This window comes from Crassostrea angulata, chromosome 10 (assembly GCF_025612915.1).
Source record: "Crassostrea angulata isolate pt1a10 chromosome 10, ASM2561291v2, whole genome shotgun sequence".
Taxonomy (NCBI): Eukaryota; Metazoa; Mollusca; class Bivalvia; order Ostreida; family Ostreidae; genus Magallana; species Magallana angulata.
The window spans coordinates 6188409-6207714 of NC_069120.1; the positions used below are offsets into that span (position 1 = coordinate 6188409).

Consider the following 19306-nt stretch of genomic DNA (forward strand, 5'->3'; position numbering starts at 1 on the left):
TAATTTTTTTTTATTTACGCTTAAAAATATTTGCTTATCATATTAAAACTGAAAACTGAACTTTATTTATTTTACAACGATTGATAAACAAGTTCTACAACTTATATTAATATCTCTCGTTGGCACGGATGGTATCATATTAAAAGAACATGGTGCCCCCCCCCCTTTGCATATAATAAATGGAAGTGAAAATAAAGAAACCATTGAACTGCTAAAGAGCTGTCAGAAGGATTAGAATTTTCATGATTTTTTTTTTTTGCTTGCAAAGATTTTTTGGACGAGGCTGCCATCTACCCACCCACCCCCTTTTAAAAAAGGGCGATGCTACATTGTACGTGTACGTTCCAGGAAATTACCGTAATTGTAGTGAATAAAATAAATGTGAGCATTCATCCAAATGAGTGCAATTTATCTGAAGAAATGTCTCTAATCTTCAGGTGTTCTTTAGCTTAGCCTTTGCAAGATTTTGAGAGGATTTTGGTCATTTCAGAAGATTTACAATAACTTCAATTAGAGTAATTTCCCCTTATCAGTCCTTATTGTGACGTCAAAGCTGACGTTGGTTAAGTGTCGCCTGACTCTTCAAAACTCCCCTGAGAAAAAATTACGCGAAGTATACTGTTTTAATTACTTAAAAAGCACGATGTTCTTAATATTACATATCTTATATGCTTCTAAAAAGTTTTAATTACTTTGATTCTCGTGAGAACGTGAGGTTGGAAACTATTGGTACTATGAATTGTGGGTCAAAATTTACTGACGCCGAAAAAATCTATCGGATCAATGTGTAAACCTTTGTGACGTCACTCGATTGTTTTTGATTGGTAGTGTACCGAGGTGAACTTTAGAGGTAACATTGACTGTATGTCGTATACATCGTTATTGTTTTTATTGTCTTGTTGATTCTCGTGAGAGTGTGAAGTGATAAAAATTGCCATGATTACAGAGAATTACTGGGACGATTAAAACAATGCATTACTGGTCCGATTTACTGACGCCATAAAGATCCGTTGAATGAATGTGCGACTAGTCCGAATTTTTTATTCACACACGCCTTGCCGGTAGAGCTCGCTTCGCTCCGGCGCTGCGCGCCGGCGAGCTGCGCTCGCTAATATTTTTTCCAAATTTTTTTACGCATTACTATAACCATTTTCTCAATAAGAACTTATGAGTAATGCAATGTTAAAAGAAAGATAACTCCAGAACTGCATATTAAGTTGATAAAATTCTATAAAGTTTAACATTAATTTATCGGACCCAAGACTTGGTATGCTTAGAGTATTTCTCTATATAGGTTCTTTAAGCAAAGCTGGATAACTCTTAAAATAATAAAGTTATTTTCTAATTTTACAAAGTTTGTTATTTTTAGGCCCTTAAAACCCCTATAAGGAGTCAAATAGTGGTCTTTGGTCACAATTTTAAAGTTTTTTTCTCTACTCTGAACTATAAGCCGAAAAGATTTTAAAAATCGGATGAAAAGCCAAAAGCTACAGCTTAAGGGCTGTTTTGAACGTTGGCCCCTGCAGACACCTTTTTTTGAAATGTCTAACTAAAACCTTTTCCGGTCTGCGAATTGTGTGTGTCATTTTACAGATGAAATATTGTAAAAATTACTTGAAAACTTTTTGAGAAAACGAACGACGCGTGATTTTTGTTAAACATTGAAACTCTAATTTTCATCGACCTATAAAACCGGAAGAATTGTTTTGAAACTTTGAATAAATGTTAATCACATCTATCTTGATAATGTCTAGGCGTCAAAAATACTTTTAAAAGCCATTTGAATATTTTTTGTTTTTTCATCCCCCCTTTTCTTAAGTTTGAGGCACATTATCTCAAAAACTATAGCATATAGGTAAATGCTTGCACTAACAATTTTGTACAGCTAGACAACATACATCTTATTCTAAAATTTGAATGCTATAGCTCAAAAAGTAGGCAATATATTGCGTTCCATTTAATTTTTTGCATTTTCAGAGTGAAAACCAGAAATCCCGGATAGGGAAGTCCAAAAACTTACATACGCATGTCTTTAAAAAAATTGCTCTAAGACTATTGTATAATTGTTTCAATATATGTTTCCGTTTTCAAAAAATCGCTGACATAAATTCTACGAGAATAATAATATAAAAAACCGAAAACAATAGGTCTTTTCGAGCGAGAGTCGAAAAGCCCTGATAATAAAAAAAAAGTCGAAAACAATAGGTCTTTTCGACCGAAAGTCAAAAAGCCTTAATAACAATAGGTCTTTACGACCTAAAGTCAAAAAACCCTAATAATTTGACCTGTAGAATTTACCCATGCTTCTTAGATTTTAACTTATTTTTAATTAAACGAATTTTTTCATAAAATAGAACAAAGGAAACAATATTAAGGTGATGGAAAGAGTGACTGATGATTTTCTTAAGTTTACATACAACAAACTGAACAAAATTGACAGCAGTGAGATGTGTGTAGAGCCATGGCCACCATCAAAAAGTGGATCGGCAGATGGATATAAACTGGTATGAAATTTCAAGTATTTTTACAACATACCTATTTTAGAAAGTTAATAAAAAAAAGTGCTGATTTCCTTTCTATATTTGTATACAGCACTACAGATTCCCGATATCAACTCCTCTTCTTGATGTTGTTCTTCACAAATATCGTGGAGAGACGATTGGTCCTTACATAGAGCTTCTATATGAATTAGCCAATCACGTGGACTCTTTTCATTCAGCAGGATGGATATTTCGATGTCTTAGGGCAAGAAATGTTTGGATCCTGGATTCTCAAGTTAGTCATTTAAAAATACCGTAGCCGGTAAATAATTAAACGCTTTCTTTCAGATGTAATTTTTTAAACTACTTTGTAGAATTTTAATATCTTAATTGAAAGGTTTATTGTGTATTTTCTTGTAGAAAAGAAAACAATCGATTGTTGTACCAAAATTCGGTAAATACCGCATGATAGTATCCTCTGAGTTTGATGCGCACTTAGAACAAATCAAGGTTAACAGTCAGGAGGAAATGGAAGGTGTTCGATGGTTAGTGGGCGTTTAAATAGAATTTTCCAACTACACCAATGTCCAGCAAGATAATTAAACATCTGTCAAAAAAACTGAGAAATGTCATGAATCACGTCTGTTAAAATTGTTTAGCATTTCTTGATTGTTTTACTGTTGGAAAAAGTGGTAAGGACGTTTATTTTTGTATTCTTTAGGCTTCCTATCGAAGCAATTAAAGCTGGCCTGTATTCTAAAGAAAGTGATGTGTATGCATTTGGCATGCTCACGTGGGAAGTGATGACAGCTTTTGGACAAGAGGGGGTCGTGTATGATCAAGATGAGGAACGAGTGTTTTTATGTACCCCGTTTAACTATCAACAGTCAAAAAATGTACGATATATTTAATTTGTTAAATTATACAATTTATTTATTATAATTCATAACGAATTTAAGCTTTAATGATCAAAGTCTGTCCGTTTTTTAATATTCTTCTCCTGGACTACTGAGACCATTACAACCAAACATCGCACCATGTGGCCCAAGGGCCTTTTGTTTAGAGAAGGCTGGTGCAAAGTGAAATTATGACTTATCGAATGTTTTTTTAAGTAGAAGTTTAATTGAATTTCAGATTCTTCAGCATTTAATCGAGGGATGGATACCAGAAAAACCAGTAAAATGCCCGGATTGGTTTTATCAAGAAGTCACTAGACCGTGCCTTCTTCGACAAAAAATTGACCGACCATCCATGAAAACAGTTCTACAAATTCTTCAAACACGGTACATGACTTTTAATTGCATTTTACCTTATGTTGTTATCTACACTCAAACATTTTTGTGACGTCAGCTTTCGTTTCCATTGTCTCATATTTCAAAGATTATATTCGCCTTGTCCAATATTATTGTCAATATTATAATTCAGAATAACAGTGGACTGAGTATAGGAAAGGATGACGCCATACAATGGTGTACCAACAAATGAATAAGATTTAATTCAGGCATTAAATGAACATACTATTTAATCCAATACAGGCAAGAAAATATCACGGAGATCACTTAAATGCTTTGGAATCACTGACGAAACGTGATACCACGTGGTTAAAAGCTATACATATTTTCCAACAAATATAAATATATTTCGATACACATCCGAATAAATCCAGATATGATGTTGTGGTTGATAATGTAGGCATCCAAGGGAAGAAAAACAAGAGATTTAGGAATTAATACTCTCTTAGCAATGGCAAAATTGACTAATCGAAATAGTCAATTTAAATGCCGAAAATCTTAGCATTAAGCTATGGAAAGCTAGTGTTTTTACAAGAATACTTTCATTTGGTCTTTTTTAATCACTTTTCTTTAAAAATTCACTATCCTAGTTAGATTCCAAATCGCAAACCAAACAAACGTGTCAAATTCTAAGCTCCTATTTTTCTACACATGTGTCTAGTTTTGCTGCAATGATTGGAGTTCAATGATGAATTTTATACTCAAAATCTATTCACAATTAATAAGAAGTTTTTTGGTTATACCCCTATTATTATCTATTTTGTATGGCAGCCTTCCTTCCTGCCAGAACTGTCCTATGACAATGAGAGATTCAAAGTGTGTCTTTAATTTTTTGTTCTAGATATTGTAAAATATTTCATATACGATTTAGGTGGCATCAAATGTCATATTTTGGACTGACTTTGACACTAATCGCCTCATCAAGGCTAAAATCTGATATGATAAGCCACGTTCGGCTTATATCCTTTACATACGTTTACTAAATCATAATTACAGCTTCTGATTTTTCTGCTTACATATTAATAACGGTAAATAAAAAGGAAATTATATAACACCGCTGATTTTCTGTCGAATCGGTACCATTTTTTTTACTTTCCTAATCCAATTCATTACATCTTTGTCTTTGGAGCGTATTTCAAGTGCATATAGACGTTGAAAACTCTTTTCTAAGTATACAGTGCCTCCTTTAAGATCCCGAGTGTAGTTATACCCGCACTTTCTAAAGAAAGTTCGGGTATATTGTTGTTACCCTGTTCAGTCCGTCCGTCCGTCCGTCCGTCTGTCACGTTTTACTTTCTCAAACTGCTCTTACATCTTATAAACCAGCAAACTGAACTCTTGGAGTTTGATTTGGGGTATCATGTTGTTTTGTAAAAAGGTTTCAAAAATTCTCTGTCAGTCTGGGGGTCAAATAATTGGTAAAAAATGACGTTTTTTCACAAAAAACCTTCTTCCTCGAACTCCTCCTACATTTTCAACAGTAGACAAATCATCTTTTGGAATATGTTTTAGGGTATCCTATAGATGCGCAATAAGTTTTTGGAATTTTCAATTTTGTTCTGGGGGTCATTTAATGGCTAAAAAATGACGTTTTTTCTACAAAAAAAAACTGGTTTCAAAAACGTCATTTTTTTGGCAGTAGCCAAATGATCATCTAGAATATGATTGGGGGTGTTATATTGAAGTGTGATCAGGTTCCAGATTTTTTTTATATTAAGGGGATCAGTGGGCAACAAAAAATGACGTTTTTTTGCAAAAAAAGGTATGGTTCCAAGAACTTCTCTTACAACTTTTGGAGTAGCTACGTCATCTCTTGGGATATAATTGGGGCTGTCCTATAGATGTGCAACAAGGTTTTAAAAATCTAAATTTCATCCAGGGAAAAAAAAGTAGCAGAAAATTGATGTTTATCACTAAAAAAAACTTAGATCCAAGAACTCCTTATATGATTTAATGGATAGACACATCATATCTTGGGATATGATAGCTAAGACTGTTCTATAGATGTGCAGTAAGGATTTAAAAATTTAAATTTCATCCAGGGAGTCAAAAAGTAGCAGAAAATTGACGTTTATCACTTCAAAAGAACATGGATCCTGGAACTCCTTATATGATTTAATGGATAGACACATCATATCTTGGGATGTGATAGGTACTGTTCCATAGATGTGCATTACGGTTTTGAAAAATCAAATTTAACCCTGAGGCCCAATACCTACATACCTTTTGATGCCCTTTAAGGATCAAGAATATATATGGTTAAGGGGTGGGGATCTGAACCGTTTTCGAGATATTCGTGCACTTCCTGTTCGAGAGGGGTCATGACCTCCCCCGGGGCCCATGACCTACATACCGTTTGATGCCCCTTGACACAAGGAACAAGATTATATATGGTTTAATGGTTTGGGATCTCAACTGTTTTGAAGATATTAAGGGACTTGCTGTTTGAGGGGGTCAGGACCACCCACAGGGCCCATGACCTACATAACATTTGATGCCCCTTGACATCAGAAACATGAATATATATGGTTTAGGGGTCTTGATTATAACAGTTTCTGAGATATATGGTAATTTCAAATTCCTGGGGGGTGGGGATGAACCCAGTGGTAAGATCTAATAAACCCTATATATTGCCAGTAACAGTCAATATATGATTATGAAAACCCTATATTATTATCTTTGTCCGTTTTCAAGTTACCGTTTACAATAGAGTCTACGATTCTTCCTACAAGGTTTAATGTTAGACCCCACACCCTTTGATCCCCCCCCCCCAAAAAAAAGTGGTTGCCTAACCCAAAATGAGAAATATCAAACCAGGGTGTACAACTAGATATTCAGGCCTATCATATTCCTAGAGTTTTGTACAATTCTGTTCTGCCATCTCTGAGAAACAAGTTCAGAGCCGGAAAGAAGAAAAAAAGAAGACGAAGAATAATAATACATGTATTAAGAACCATACAAAAACAATAAGTCTCCAACTTTCATTCGGAAGACTTAATGATAAAGATTAAATATAGATAGGATCATCAAACATCAATAATTTAAAAATAATTGACAATTTCTGATTCTAAGGGGGTCAGGATTACCCCTTAGGGTCATGACTTACAAGCCATAATGATCTGATGCGCCATGACCTAAGGAGGAATAATATCTTTGGATTTTAAGGTGGGGATCTCAATGGTTTTTATGATATTTGATAATTTCAGGAAGAGCACTTGGGATCCTGACCTACATACCATCTGAAATGCTTTGAACAAAGAAACAATAATATATAAATATGTACATGATATATGATTCAATTTAAGAACCCAGATATAGATCAATCATCGATGTTTTGTAATACTTCCTATGTATATATACATGTATTAGTTTGTATTTTGTTCTATACTATTCATGTTCATGAATGAGTATGGCTTAGTCTTATTTCAAATTACATTAAAAACTTGTCAAATATATGACTTGGAACCCCCATCCCTAAACAAACTCAAATATAAACTGCCCCCCCCCCCCCTCCTTAATTGTCGAATGATCTATTAAAATCAAAATATAATTTGGGTGTCTAAAAACTTTTATAAACTGGTAAAAAATGTTATTCTTAAAAAAATTACATTACAGTGACCTTGCATATTTGACAAATGATCTATTGAGATATGATCAGAGGTCATATTTCTACCTTGGGATCAATAACTAGTATTCATTGACAAGTTAAAATTGATAACAATAAATGATTCAAATTATAAATGTTTATACTCCACATTCACCCCCCCCCCCCCCGCCCGCAATTTAACCTGGTTCTAAAGATTCAGTCTTCTTAATACATTCTTACATGTGTACAGTAGCAAATTTTAAATCATTTCTTGATTGCTTTTTCTCTTCTGATGCACATTAACATTTTGGAAATTGCTTAATTCAATTTTTAAGATTTATAAACAAAATGTTATATGCATGTGTATTCGCCTATTAAGGGCAATTAATTGTAAAGTCTCCTAAACAAAGCAGTGACATCATTAGGCTAGGAATTACCCACATGGATCAAACACTACTGTAACATATGAATAAGATAAAATACTTTACTATTTCTATAGTTCTAGAATGTCAGGGTGTCTCCAAGGGGGCATAATCTATATACAATTTTACTCGCAATGACACAAAGAGCAAGGATAAAGTTTATGGTTTAGGGATGAGGATCTCAGATCTCAGAAGTTAACAAAATATAATGTGTATCATCATTTCCTATTTAATAAAGGCGGAGAGGGGGTGGTGTTAAAGACAACACCTGGGGGTCATTAATGTACTTTACACCATTTGATGCATCATAATGACATTAAAAGATATTTTGTATTTTCCTGTTTCGTGGGGTCAGAACAGTCGCATAAGGTCATGACCTACATTGTATTTGGTGCATTATAATACATTAAGAAAGAAATAATCATTCCTTCCTATAGTAACTCATATAAAAATGATAAGTGTCTACACTTACTTACATGTAATACACAAATTTAACAAGAATTTGTTTATACAGGGTCAATATGGGGTCAACTCAATACTGCAAGTCTGACAAATGAAAAAAAATAACTTTTGCAACTAAAATGACAGAAACTTTACAAATGCGATAGGATAGGAATGATACGCTTATTTAAATATTAAAAGATGATGATACAGTATGCTAGGTCAAAGGGAGATCACATTTAGAAAGTGAAAGTAGAACTTACGTATGCTGGCATCTCATTATATTGTGCTACTGCTACTACATGTATTATGCTTACCTATATTGGTCAACATCATAATGATAATCCAATTAAGACACAATAATGAATTCCTTTAGCTGATCTTAACTAATCCTTTTCTGCATATGGAAAACACAGACATGTATGTATACACGTGAACCCATCTAATCGAAGAGCTGGGTAAAACTAGTATCCGCTAATGAGACCTGCAGACCTGTGTTGTGTACGTAACTTCAGACAAAGATGAGGTCTTATCTATTCTTACAAAAATGACAAGCAAATATATATTTGCCGACTAGCCAAGAATGCATACGGGGAGCCGGAAGTTTTTTTTAAGCTGAACAATACAAAATTGTATCATGTACATATAATGTAATATAAAAAATCACTGCCTCACCCTTTTTTAACAAATATTTGAACCTTTCATCGACGACGTGACCGGCCAGAAAAAAACCAGAAATAAAAAACTATTAAATAGAAAAATTTCTGGAAACCTGTGTCCCAAACCATGTCAAAGTCGCAAGTCGAGGGTAGTGCAGGGACTTTGCAACAGAAATATGAAAATTTTAAGCTTCTAAATTATAGTATAATAAAAAATAAAAAATGTTATTGATGAAAATTTGATGCGTCTTTGTCAGAAGACGGGCTAGAACTGATTTCTCGTGCTAATCGAACACCAATCATACACTCGTCACCACGTGACTCGTAACTATGAATTTCACTGGATACAATTTTCTACTCGAATCAACAAGACAAATATTTTCCGCTAATCTCAGTACCGCGGAAAATATCAATTATTTGTAACATGCATTTATTTTATGACCTATTCTTCAAATCCACTTGCACTATTTTATTTAGGTAAATAACAGCTTTAAGGTGGTGCAGGACACCTGCATATTGTGATGTATACTTCCTATTGAGATAAACAATAAAGTATATTAAATTATAATTCATTAAATATTTACCCCCCAAATAATGTTACCTAACATTGAAGAGCAATGGGTTAGAGCGTTTACATGTCTGTTAGAGCATTGGGATCCAAGGTTATTTTTGGTAATTGATATAAATGAATTTTCATGGGGGGGGGGGGTCTGGACCCCTCACTTCCACCCCTTCTCTAAATCTGTGCACAAGATGAAGTACATGTAGGCACACAGAAGCAAATCTAAAACCGGCAACCGCCACGGGGAGGGGGCATAATTTAATTTTTAATTTTGTTTGTAATAATAATAACCTTTATACTTTCTATGACATGAAATGTTAAGATTATTGATTAACTGAAAATTCACTGCAAACAGTTCAACCCCAAATTGCACATAAAGTGCTGCTCATGTGTATTATCATATGGGAAGGGATCTCATCCTTCAGTTATGAAAATTATAATTTTAAAATGTATTACTGGAGCTTGCATGTGGCCTTCATTTTTAATTAAACTGTTACAAAACAGTGTTATTTAGGGGCAAACACTTGGTGCGGTTATTACTGATTAATGACAGTATCTAGTTAAAATAGCACACGTACAATGCATGCATAGATTGAGTTTGATGGTCAGAATAACACAATCATCCCGGTCTGCTATAAAACCCAATAATTGCCACAGAGCGTTATCCAACGATTTGTTTTATTCAAGACCTAGTTATAACGTATACTCGCCACACAAACTCGCGTTCCGCTGAACTGGTAACCAATGGTAGCCACATGGCTCGCCTGGTCAGTGTCAGTGTCTTTAGCTAGGGCTTATCCATGAAATGTATTGCTTTACAATAAAAACTTGCTAAGGTTATGTAAGGATATTGATTATCAAGAAAACATTTGAATACACAAAGTGTAAAATCATGTTATATAGTAAAAACTCGTTTTCAAAATCAAATTTGCTCAACTATCAAGAAAGGTGACTAAGCACCAAGCAACCCGATTGTCACTGGTACCGAAAGAGGACTTCTGTAAACATAAAACATACACTGTAACTTAACCATACTTTATTTCAGTCTTTTTGTTCTATAAAAAGAAATTTTATTATGGATTCTTTGCAATTAAAACAAGTTCGGTGAGAACAATTAGCAGAATTTATACGATCCGATGTCTTGTGGTTCATACTTTTTCGGTTTACGTTATTTTGCAGACTTGGCAAAACTCTTCCTGAGCAAATCCTCAATCTTCCCCCTTCAAAGTCAAAGGATATAGACGGGTATGCTCATATTTATGATGATTTAGTCACAAGTCCTGTACCGTCTGATGATGAAGACTCATTCAAACCCGTGGATGACGACAAGGCTTACTCTCCTGTTGTCAGGAGGAAACCCTCTCCGCCTCTGAATATCTACATGGATATAAATGATCGCCATGGCGTAGAACGCCGCAGACCACTACCACCGCTGCCACCACGTCCACAGAAACCCAGCAAGATAGCGTCAGATAATGCCGACTGCTCCGTCTCGCCGGAACCTCGTAGAGACAGAGATAAAATACACTCACAGGAGTCTGAGGATGACAATAGATATGACACTTGTTTGTCTGCTCCTGAAAGACCACCAGTCGTACTACATAAAAATAAAGAGGATTCTGCCAATCCGTCTGATGTTAAATCATGTAAACCTCTTCCTCTTCCAATGACAACACCACGGTTCATCGAAAATGAAACAAATGATCGAGATGTCCAAGCTCCGCCAATAGAGCCTATTTCTCCAAAACAGCAAAAGAAAGACGCTTTGAATTCCGCAAAAAAATCATCTAAACCAGTTTTTGTTTCACCAAATGAGAACCAGTCAGCGTCATGTGGTCCTAAAACGAAAACAGATCAGAGTAATTCTTCAGATTCTGTTTACAAAGGTTCTGACATTTACGGAACTGTGCCAAGTGTGATGACTGATGACATGAGAGAAACTAAGGGGGCAGATTTTAACAGCTCAGATAATATGTCCATAGGTTTAGGAGATACCCATAAAGGATCAGATTTTTACAGCTCCAATAATTTAGGAGATACCCATAAAGGATCAGACATTGATCGAACAGTTCGAGCCGCAAAAGACAAAAGTATTGGTGCCGAACCAACATCAGCAATTAAAACAAAACCCAAAGTTTTTCCAAAACCAAAAGCAAAGCCCACTTTCTATGTCAATGATCAGGAATGGAAATCAGACGATATCTCGAGCCCAGTGTACGTAAACCAGAATCAACCTGGAACAAAACCAGCTGTACCACCCAGAAAGCCGCTCAACGAATAGTGATTTTATTGCAATAAAAAAGCAAGATCTCTGATGCATCAGATCGATCATCACTGTTTATTCTTACTATTAACATATCGGTTCATGTTCAGCAATTAAATTCATCTCCCTCTCATCCCTATTAATATTACCCCAATGCATGATGAAAAATCCTTTTTCCACTTTCTGTTTCACCAAACCAGTCGGCGTCATGTGGTTCAAAAACGAGAACAGATCAAAGTAAGTTTCCAAAGATTCTTTTACGGAACTGTGCCAAGTGTGATGTCTGATGATATGAGAGAAACATTTAAGGGTCAGATTGTAACAGCTCTGATCAATTGGGAGATACCCATTAAGGATGAGACATCGATCGAACAGCTCGAGCCGCCAAAGTCAAAAGTATTGGTTCCAAACCAACATCAGCAATTAAAACAGAACCCAAAGTTTTTCCAAAACCAAAGGCAAAGCCAAAATCCACTTTCTATGTCATTGATCAAGAGTTAAGCAGACGATGTCTCAACCCCGGTGTACGAAAACCAGAATCAGCCTCGAACAAAACCAGCAGTACCACACAGAAAGCCGCTCAATAAATAGTGGTTTTATTGCAATCAAAATGCCAAGATCTCCGATGCACCAGATCGATCATCACTGTTTATTCTTACTATTAGAATATCGGTTCATGTACATTATTAGGCGTAAATTTTTTTCTTTAAATGAAGATTTATGGTAATTAACCAACTTTAATCCTCTAGCTGAGGCAGAGATGTAAAGATATCTACAATTTTGTTCATTGCTGTGATGTATTTCAGACTTTTGTGGTATTTGTTTTTCTTACATACTAGTAGGTATGATATCGATCTGTATAATCTCTATTTATTTTTATAGAAACATTACAACTAGCTTACAAACATGCTTATTAAAGATCTTTTGATCGGTTTACTAAAAATAAGCTCGTTTAAACACTTGTTTTTCTTGCTCACTGTGTGAAGCTTTACAATACCAAAGATGTTCATATGCACAGTATGCAGAAAGCCTGTTCGCTAATGCAAGCTGTCGTTGGACGTTGATCCAAAGAAAAGAAAGCCGTCGATATAATTTATTTCATTGTTTATGGAATACGATTCCGTTAGTGGTAAATGTTATTTACATTCCACAAGGGAATTATTCATTCTAAGTTATGTTCATTACCAACATCAAACACAACATAAAGACACGGTATTTAACTACAACAGCTCTCACAAATATTACACCATTTGTGGCAAAAACCAAAAACCGCTTGAAGGTTATACTTTGCAAACCCTCCCAGAAGTGTTTTTAAAACCTAATGTTATTCTGCATAAAAGATCGCGAGCTTGCCCATGCTTGACGATGAATTGAAAGATTGGTCATTCTGATTTGCTAATACTCAAATAAAGCCAACTAATATAGCTTGCTGAACAGTTAGCAAATTGTAGAGAACTATTACTGCAGTCAAAAAACAGATAATCACTTATGTCAACCATGTGTTCTCGTTAAATACCGTACGAGCAATCATTGTAAAAAAAAGCTTGGACTTTGGGTAGTTGTGTCAAACAGCAATATAACGTTGGCCTGCCTATTTCACTGAATTTCTTCAGAAAAGATTTTGATGAATTGTGTCAAATTCTCACTTTGTGTAGCAAGACTTACTACAAGAGAACTCTTGCGGGAATTCTCTTAACAAAACTACGCACCGGCCATTCAAATGATATTCTAAGATCTTTGTTCAGCATTGTAGTGTTTATAAACATTTTGTATATGTGTTTTACTAAAGTTCAATTATTGTCTAATTATAAATACATTTAAGAGTTTTCTTCCATTATCATATTCATATGTATTATCTGCAGTTATCTTTCTTTTTGGAACCTAGAGTTATCCTTTCATTATATAGATTTAGGGTTTGTTTTCCTAATTGTTGATTTCCTGTTTTGTTGTTTGCGAGTCTCACTCAAGGATACTCAGTCCATCCAACATGTTTTTTGTAACTATATGCTGCCACACACTGTAAGTAGTGTTCTGGGTTTTTTTATAACATACGTGGCTATTCATTTATATGTTTAATGTTTTGTATTTTTATGTAAATGCAGTTAATAAGAAAATCTCTTGTTCACTCATAAAAGTATGGAACGCTATTATTGTCATTCTCAATCTTAGTAAATAAACGTACGCTTGTAACATTTTTATATGGAAATCTATTTGTGTTAAAATTCATTATGTTGGGCCTTATCTTCAATACGGCCATTTTTTTTCCTTTCTATTATTTTATCAATAAATAAATAGTGCCTGTTCGGGAGGGTAACTGTTGAAATTACCACCCCCGAGACAACTATTGTCAACCGACACGAAGCGTCGGTTGACAATAGTTTTCGAGGGGTGTCAATTTCAATAGTCACCCTCCCAAACAGGCACTATTCATTTTATTATACTGAATTTCTTAATTTTAAAGAAAATTTTACTGCTTTTATATAGAAATTAAGTGAATTCTACGGTAAACTGTACGCGCATAATTTACGCGCATATAACAATTCGTTGTGTTACCCGTTGCCAAGTGTGTTGCTAACGCTGAGGGTAATAGAACGGCGTCTGTGTCTAAATCAATCAAATTTCAGAAATCAACATGAAAGTATAATAAAAATTATTATTATATGCACTTTTTCTTTAAATGTACATATTTTTTGAGAATGTATGAGTAATTCGTACTTTGGTTTGATTTTGAACAGATTTTATCATGCAAACATACATTTACATAAATGGATTAGACAGCAGGCAATGCCTCTGTAAGCCTTCTCCATTAATTCATACTTTGATTTTGTTTCATTTTTTACCCCATACACAATAAATTCGAAGCACTGGATTGTTGTGTTCTGGTTATACTATCTGCAAGCGAAGGCAGAATAAGAAATGATAAATCCTGCACTTCAAAATGATCAAAAGAGTCAGAGAAACTATGATGACGCAGTTTGTTCCACGATACATGTACATGAGTTTTGACTATATCACGGGATATGATGTAATTGAAAAACACTACCGTCTTTGGGCGGGAACTTCTTGCATCCAAATATATATATACTGCAACCATTTTCTGGACAGAACATGCTGTGGTGTCATTAATATTCGATCGTGGTTATCAATTTTGGAGGATTCAATGAATATTACAGATAGTAAAAATGATAATATGAGTCACACAAAATTACACAAATAAACGAAACTAATATACCTGCACTGAACAATTACACTTAAAGCTGACATGAATTCATAAAAACATTTTGATCGCCATACTCGTTTCGATCGCTCCTCTACTGCCACTGGGGTATATATACCGGTTGAGAAAGTTACGATCGGTTGCTTTCCGATCGAGGCATTCGGGTTGCACGGACTTCTAAATGCATGAACTACACATTGTAGTAAAATGTTTTAATAAAGAATAAAGAAAACAACAATCAATAAAATACAAAATATAATTATTCTTTGAAAGGATTTCCGAGGTATCCGTATTATTTTGCACAATGTTGCATTACTTCGCTTGCACTTCGAACACGTATGTCATTCATACAGAGAGCATAACGTCTGCATCTTCTTGAAAACCCCGTCGGTACTACATCCAACACAGTAGCTAAATGATAGTAAATCGAAGAAAGTAACAACGTAACATCCTTTCTATCCGTTCCTACAAAAACAGCCCGTTCTTAAAATCGATGCGATAATTGACATTGCTCGATCTGCCAACAGTGTGTGGTTGTTATGATATACACAGGAAAACGGTCTACAATTATCAAGGAATTTTTGAAGTATCTGCGCCTAGCTGGATTTCAGTCTGTCTTGTTTCGCCGTTTATTGAATATATCTTGCCATTGCAGTGGTTGTCATATCATTTTATATTAAAACGCATTTCTACACGTCATTTCGTCCAAGGTAACGTGTTCGGATGTACGCATAAATAGTGCTTTCGGCCTTATATAGGGGGTGTGTAGCGATGAGCAGAACAATAGAAATTGACAACTAATATGGCGGCAGTCGGAGATAAAAGGGAAATGGTGCGTATTTATGAATTCATGTCAGCTTTAATAAATCACAGAATCCAAGATTCAACAAAAGGGTAAAAGATGTTGCAACAATGAGACCTTATACAAATACTTTACTTTAGAAATGCAAAGGCCAACATCTTGTTTAGTTGTAAAATGTCTGGTTTTAGTTTTGTTATACAGCTAAACTCACAGTTATGACTAAATTAATAAACGTTAAGGACGAGTGCACTTTAGCTATAGAGAATGGGCCCTTTTTCAGTGCCGTTTTTATGAAGAAAATATCAACAAATTGCTTTTTTTCCCGTAATAGTTAAGCACTGATGGATAGTTCTGATTTATACAGGTCGGGTACACTACCTTATATGGATAGCATTATTTAACACGTGACAATATTTTCGTCAAACAGATTCTCCAATCCAGTGAATGAGTTGCAATGCATGACGGTCTACAACGTGTTTACGATTCAACAGACGCACGTGGTTTTTGTCTGTTTTATTCACAATATTTAATTGCTTGCCGGAATGTTTGTACATCTTGATTTTTACTTTAGAAGGTAAAAAAGGAAAGATTACGTACCATTAACTTTGTTCCATGCTCACATTGAAAAATACTGTTGTTTTAGTTGATCAATTGTTGCTTCCAAAATGATCAGTATCAAACGACTGACAAAAATACGCATACAAGTACAATCAGGTTTTGATAAGAAAAAACTGCACAGTTGTGTATTGCTGACTTTATCATTGTGCACTAGAAATAAATACAGGTAACTGTACATTTTTAACATACGTGAATAGCCACGGTAGTCAAAATGCACAAATATACAAACGCAGAAGCGCAAGCTGTGCAGCATATAGTATTTTGTCCGTTAAGCATTCTGATGAATGTCCCTGAAGAAAATATCAACGCGCATTCTAATAATGTTGTCTTAAATATGGGATATCACGTGGAAAAACGACACTCACTGCTTCTAATTCTATAGGACGTACCTCTCTTTTGAACATTGACAATGGGGTATTTAAATAGGTTGATATAAGTCCTCATATGCAATATTTTTTAAATGTGAGCATAGAAATTGAAGTTCAGACATAATTGTCCAGATTAATTTCATAAATTCTGAAAAATCATTCAAAATGAGTTTCCAAAGGAAAATTCAAAATGGTATATATTTTCAATACGCTTTGTATACACTGAAACTTGTAGTAGCCCACAGTGCCTTGCAACTCATTCACCTGATTGGCTTGTCGATAAAAATAAACGGATGGCTAATTTAGTATGCAAATTTATGCCGACGTCACAAAATATAGTGGTCTCGACCTGTTATATGCACGCTTAAATTTACCAAAATTAGCATACAGTTTTAAAAAAATTAGGAAAATCGAACCGAATCTACTTGAAGTGTGCCTATTTAAATCAGAGGGGGGAGACATTTAAATCAGCGTTGTTCTGTTCAGGTGGATCGATTGGCCCGTTTGCTTAATTATACTTAGGTCTTTCCACCTTTCAGGTGAAAGACCTCTTGATTTCTTTATGTTTTTTATTCTTCTTTTTTTCTATTTAGCTCGGGGTGACTTTTTTGTTATTAGAGTTATCCAAACAATTTAAACTTTAATCAATTGCTCATTAAAAGTTATGATACCAATTGACCCCTGTGTCAAAGAACTCCCAGAACTTACAGAGTTATTGCCCTTTGAGAAGGAAATGCTTGTTATCGCTACTCCTCTGAAACCATAAGAGATAGAGATTTGGAACCTTTACCAATGTCTTCATTACACTTAGAGGGTTCTTCAATCTATTCATACCAAAAGGATCGGAGGCCCCCTTGTAGTAGTTATTGCCCCTGAAAATATTTAAATTTCCATAAAATCACTTCCAACTTTTTTACTATTTATCATAGAGACTACGGACCACTTGGGATGGAAGCGTCTACCTTTGCCGAACAAAATGACATAAAGGTCAAAGGTCAAGGTCATTTGAGAAGCTGTTAATTAATGAGTTTTTATATCTCTTTTGTTAAGGGTGGTAGAGAAAAAGTTTTTTATGGATGTAGTAAGACATCTTAAGCCATTTTAAAATATAGCCCCTTGGCTCATACCTTTGAATAATTAGAGTTATAGCCCCTTTTGTACGAAATGCTTGTTATCGCTACTCCTCTGAAACCATAAGAGATAGAAATATGGAACTTTTACCATTGTCTTCAGTACACTTAGAGGGTTCTTCAATCTATTCATACCGAAAGGATCTGAGGCCCCCTTATAGCAGTTATTGCCCCTGAAATTATTGATACTTCCATAAAATCATTTCCAACTTTTTTACTATCTATCATAGAGAGTTCGGACCATTTGGAATAGAAGCGTCTACCTTGGCCGAACAAAATGACATAAAGGTTAATGTCATTTGGAAGTCTGTTAATTAATGAATTTTCATATCATTTGAAATACAGAATTATAGTAAGGGTTTCAATAGCTTGCTGGATTGCGCAATAAGGTATTCAATTGGGTCAGCCAGGTATCACATCAAATCCTGTGGTTACTCAAGTGGAACTTGTTTTTACAGTCAACCCATTCGTTTTGTACAGACAGCTAGCCTCCAGAACACTCTCTTCTATTGTTAGGTTGACTGTTTATATGATTGTTTAAAGAATATTCACTTGGCTCAGTTTTGTTCATAGTAAGTGGAAAAAAAATCAGAAAAGTAATTTAATAAATGTTTACGATATATACAACATGGAATTCTTAAAGAAATGGCTTGAAAATAAAAATAAAAATCTCTTTAAAAACCTATTATCATTTCATGGCTTTGTGGTTTTCCCATTTTAAAGTACAACATGAATCATAGGTATAATAATTTTTTGTATACCTTATTGAGCAATCTATCAATTCATTAAATATATTAAGGTGGAAAGACCTCTAATTGTTCTAGAACAATTAGCCTACTAGTTTATGCATTATTTTACGTCTGAAAAAAAAAATCGAAGAACACTTTGAAGTTGCATATTACAATAGTTATCAAACAAACTTTCCTGACCATACAAAGTTGATTGAAAACGATTTAAAACGCGTCAATGTTTTACAGTGAGCACATTTGATAAACGTCTACCTGGATAGAACCCACGTGATTGTTTTGAATAATTTATTCCATGCGTGGGTTCAAACATGGGTCACGCAGGTAATAGCTTTCGCTTGCTTTAGGAAAAACCTTGAAATTTTCATACGTTTTACATTTTTTAGGTACCAGTCTAATGTAGTACAAACTTCTTATTTTCACAGAAGTTTTCTAAATGTATAATGCATCTTTTGTCTTCTCCAAAAATGTGTACATGGTTAGGCTGACAGTAAACAAAGGCTTTGAAATGAATGCCCGTCCTCGATTTACTATACTCGTACAAAATCACGAATGTCGGCTGACCCCTACTATGTTGTAAAGCTTCGTGTTTTTATATACAATAAATTCAGCGCTAAAACTTGTTAATTCTTAGGTGATGTTAGGGAGAAAAATATGCTTAATTTGAATCTTCATTTTTTCACTTTTTACCGGGGCCCATAAGTGCACTCATCCTTTGTC

At 34.6% G+C, this 19306-nt stretch overlaps 1 protein-coding gene across 1 annotated transcript in view; it reads left to right on the forward strand.

The window, feature by feature from the left end:
• LOC128164822 (uncharacterized) overlaps positions 1-11740 on the forward strand; it is a 52438-nt gene extending 40698 nt beyond the window's left edge. The window contains exons 11-16 of the mRNA XM_052828834.1: positions 2355-2504; positions 2593-2775; positions 2901-3025; positions 3202-3376; positions 3615-3763; positions 10622-11740. Coding sequence (XP_052684794.1) covers positions 2355-2504; positions 2593-2775; positions 2901-3025; positions 3202-3376; positions 3615-3763; positions 10622-11723 — 1884 coding nt within the window. The 3' untranslated portion in view covers positions 11724-11740. The remainder of the gene's footprint in view (positions 1-2354; positions 2505-2592; positions 2776-2900; positions 3026-3201; positions 3377-3614; positions 3764-10621) is intronic.
• Positions 11741-19306: the final 7566 nt, after the last annotated feature.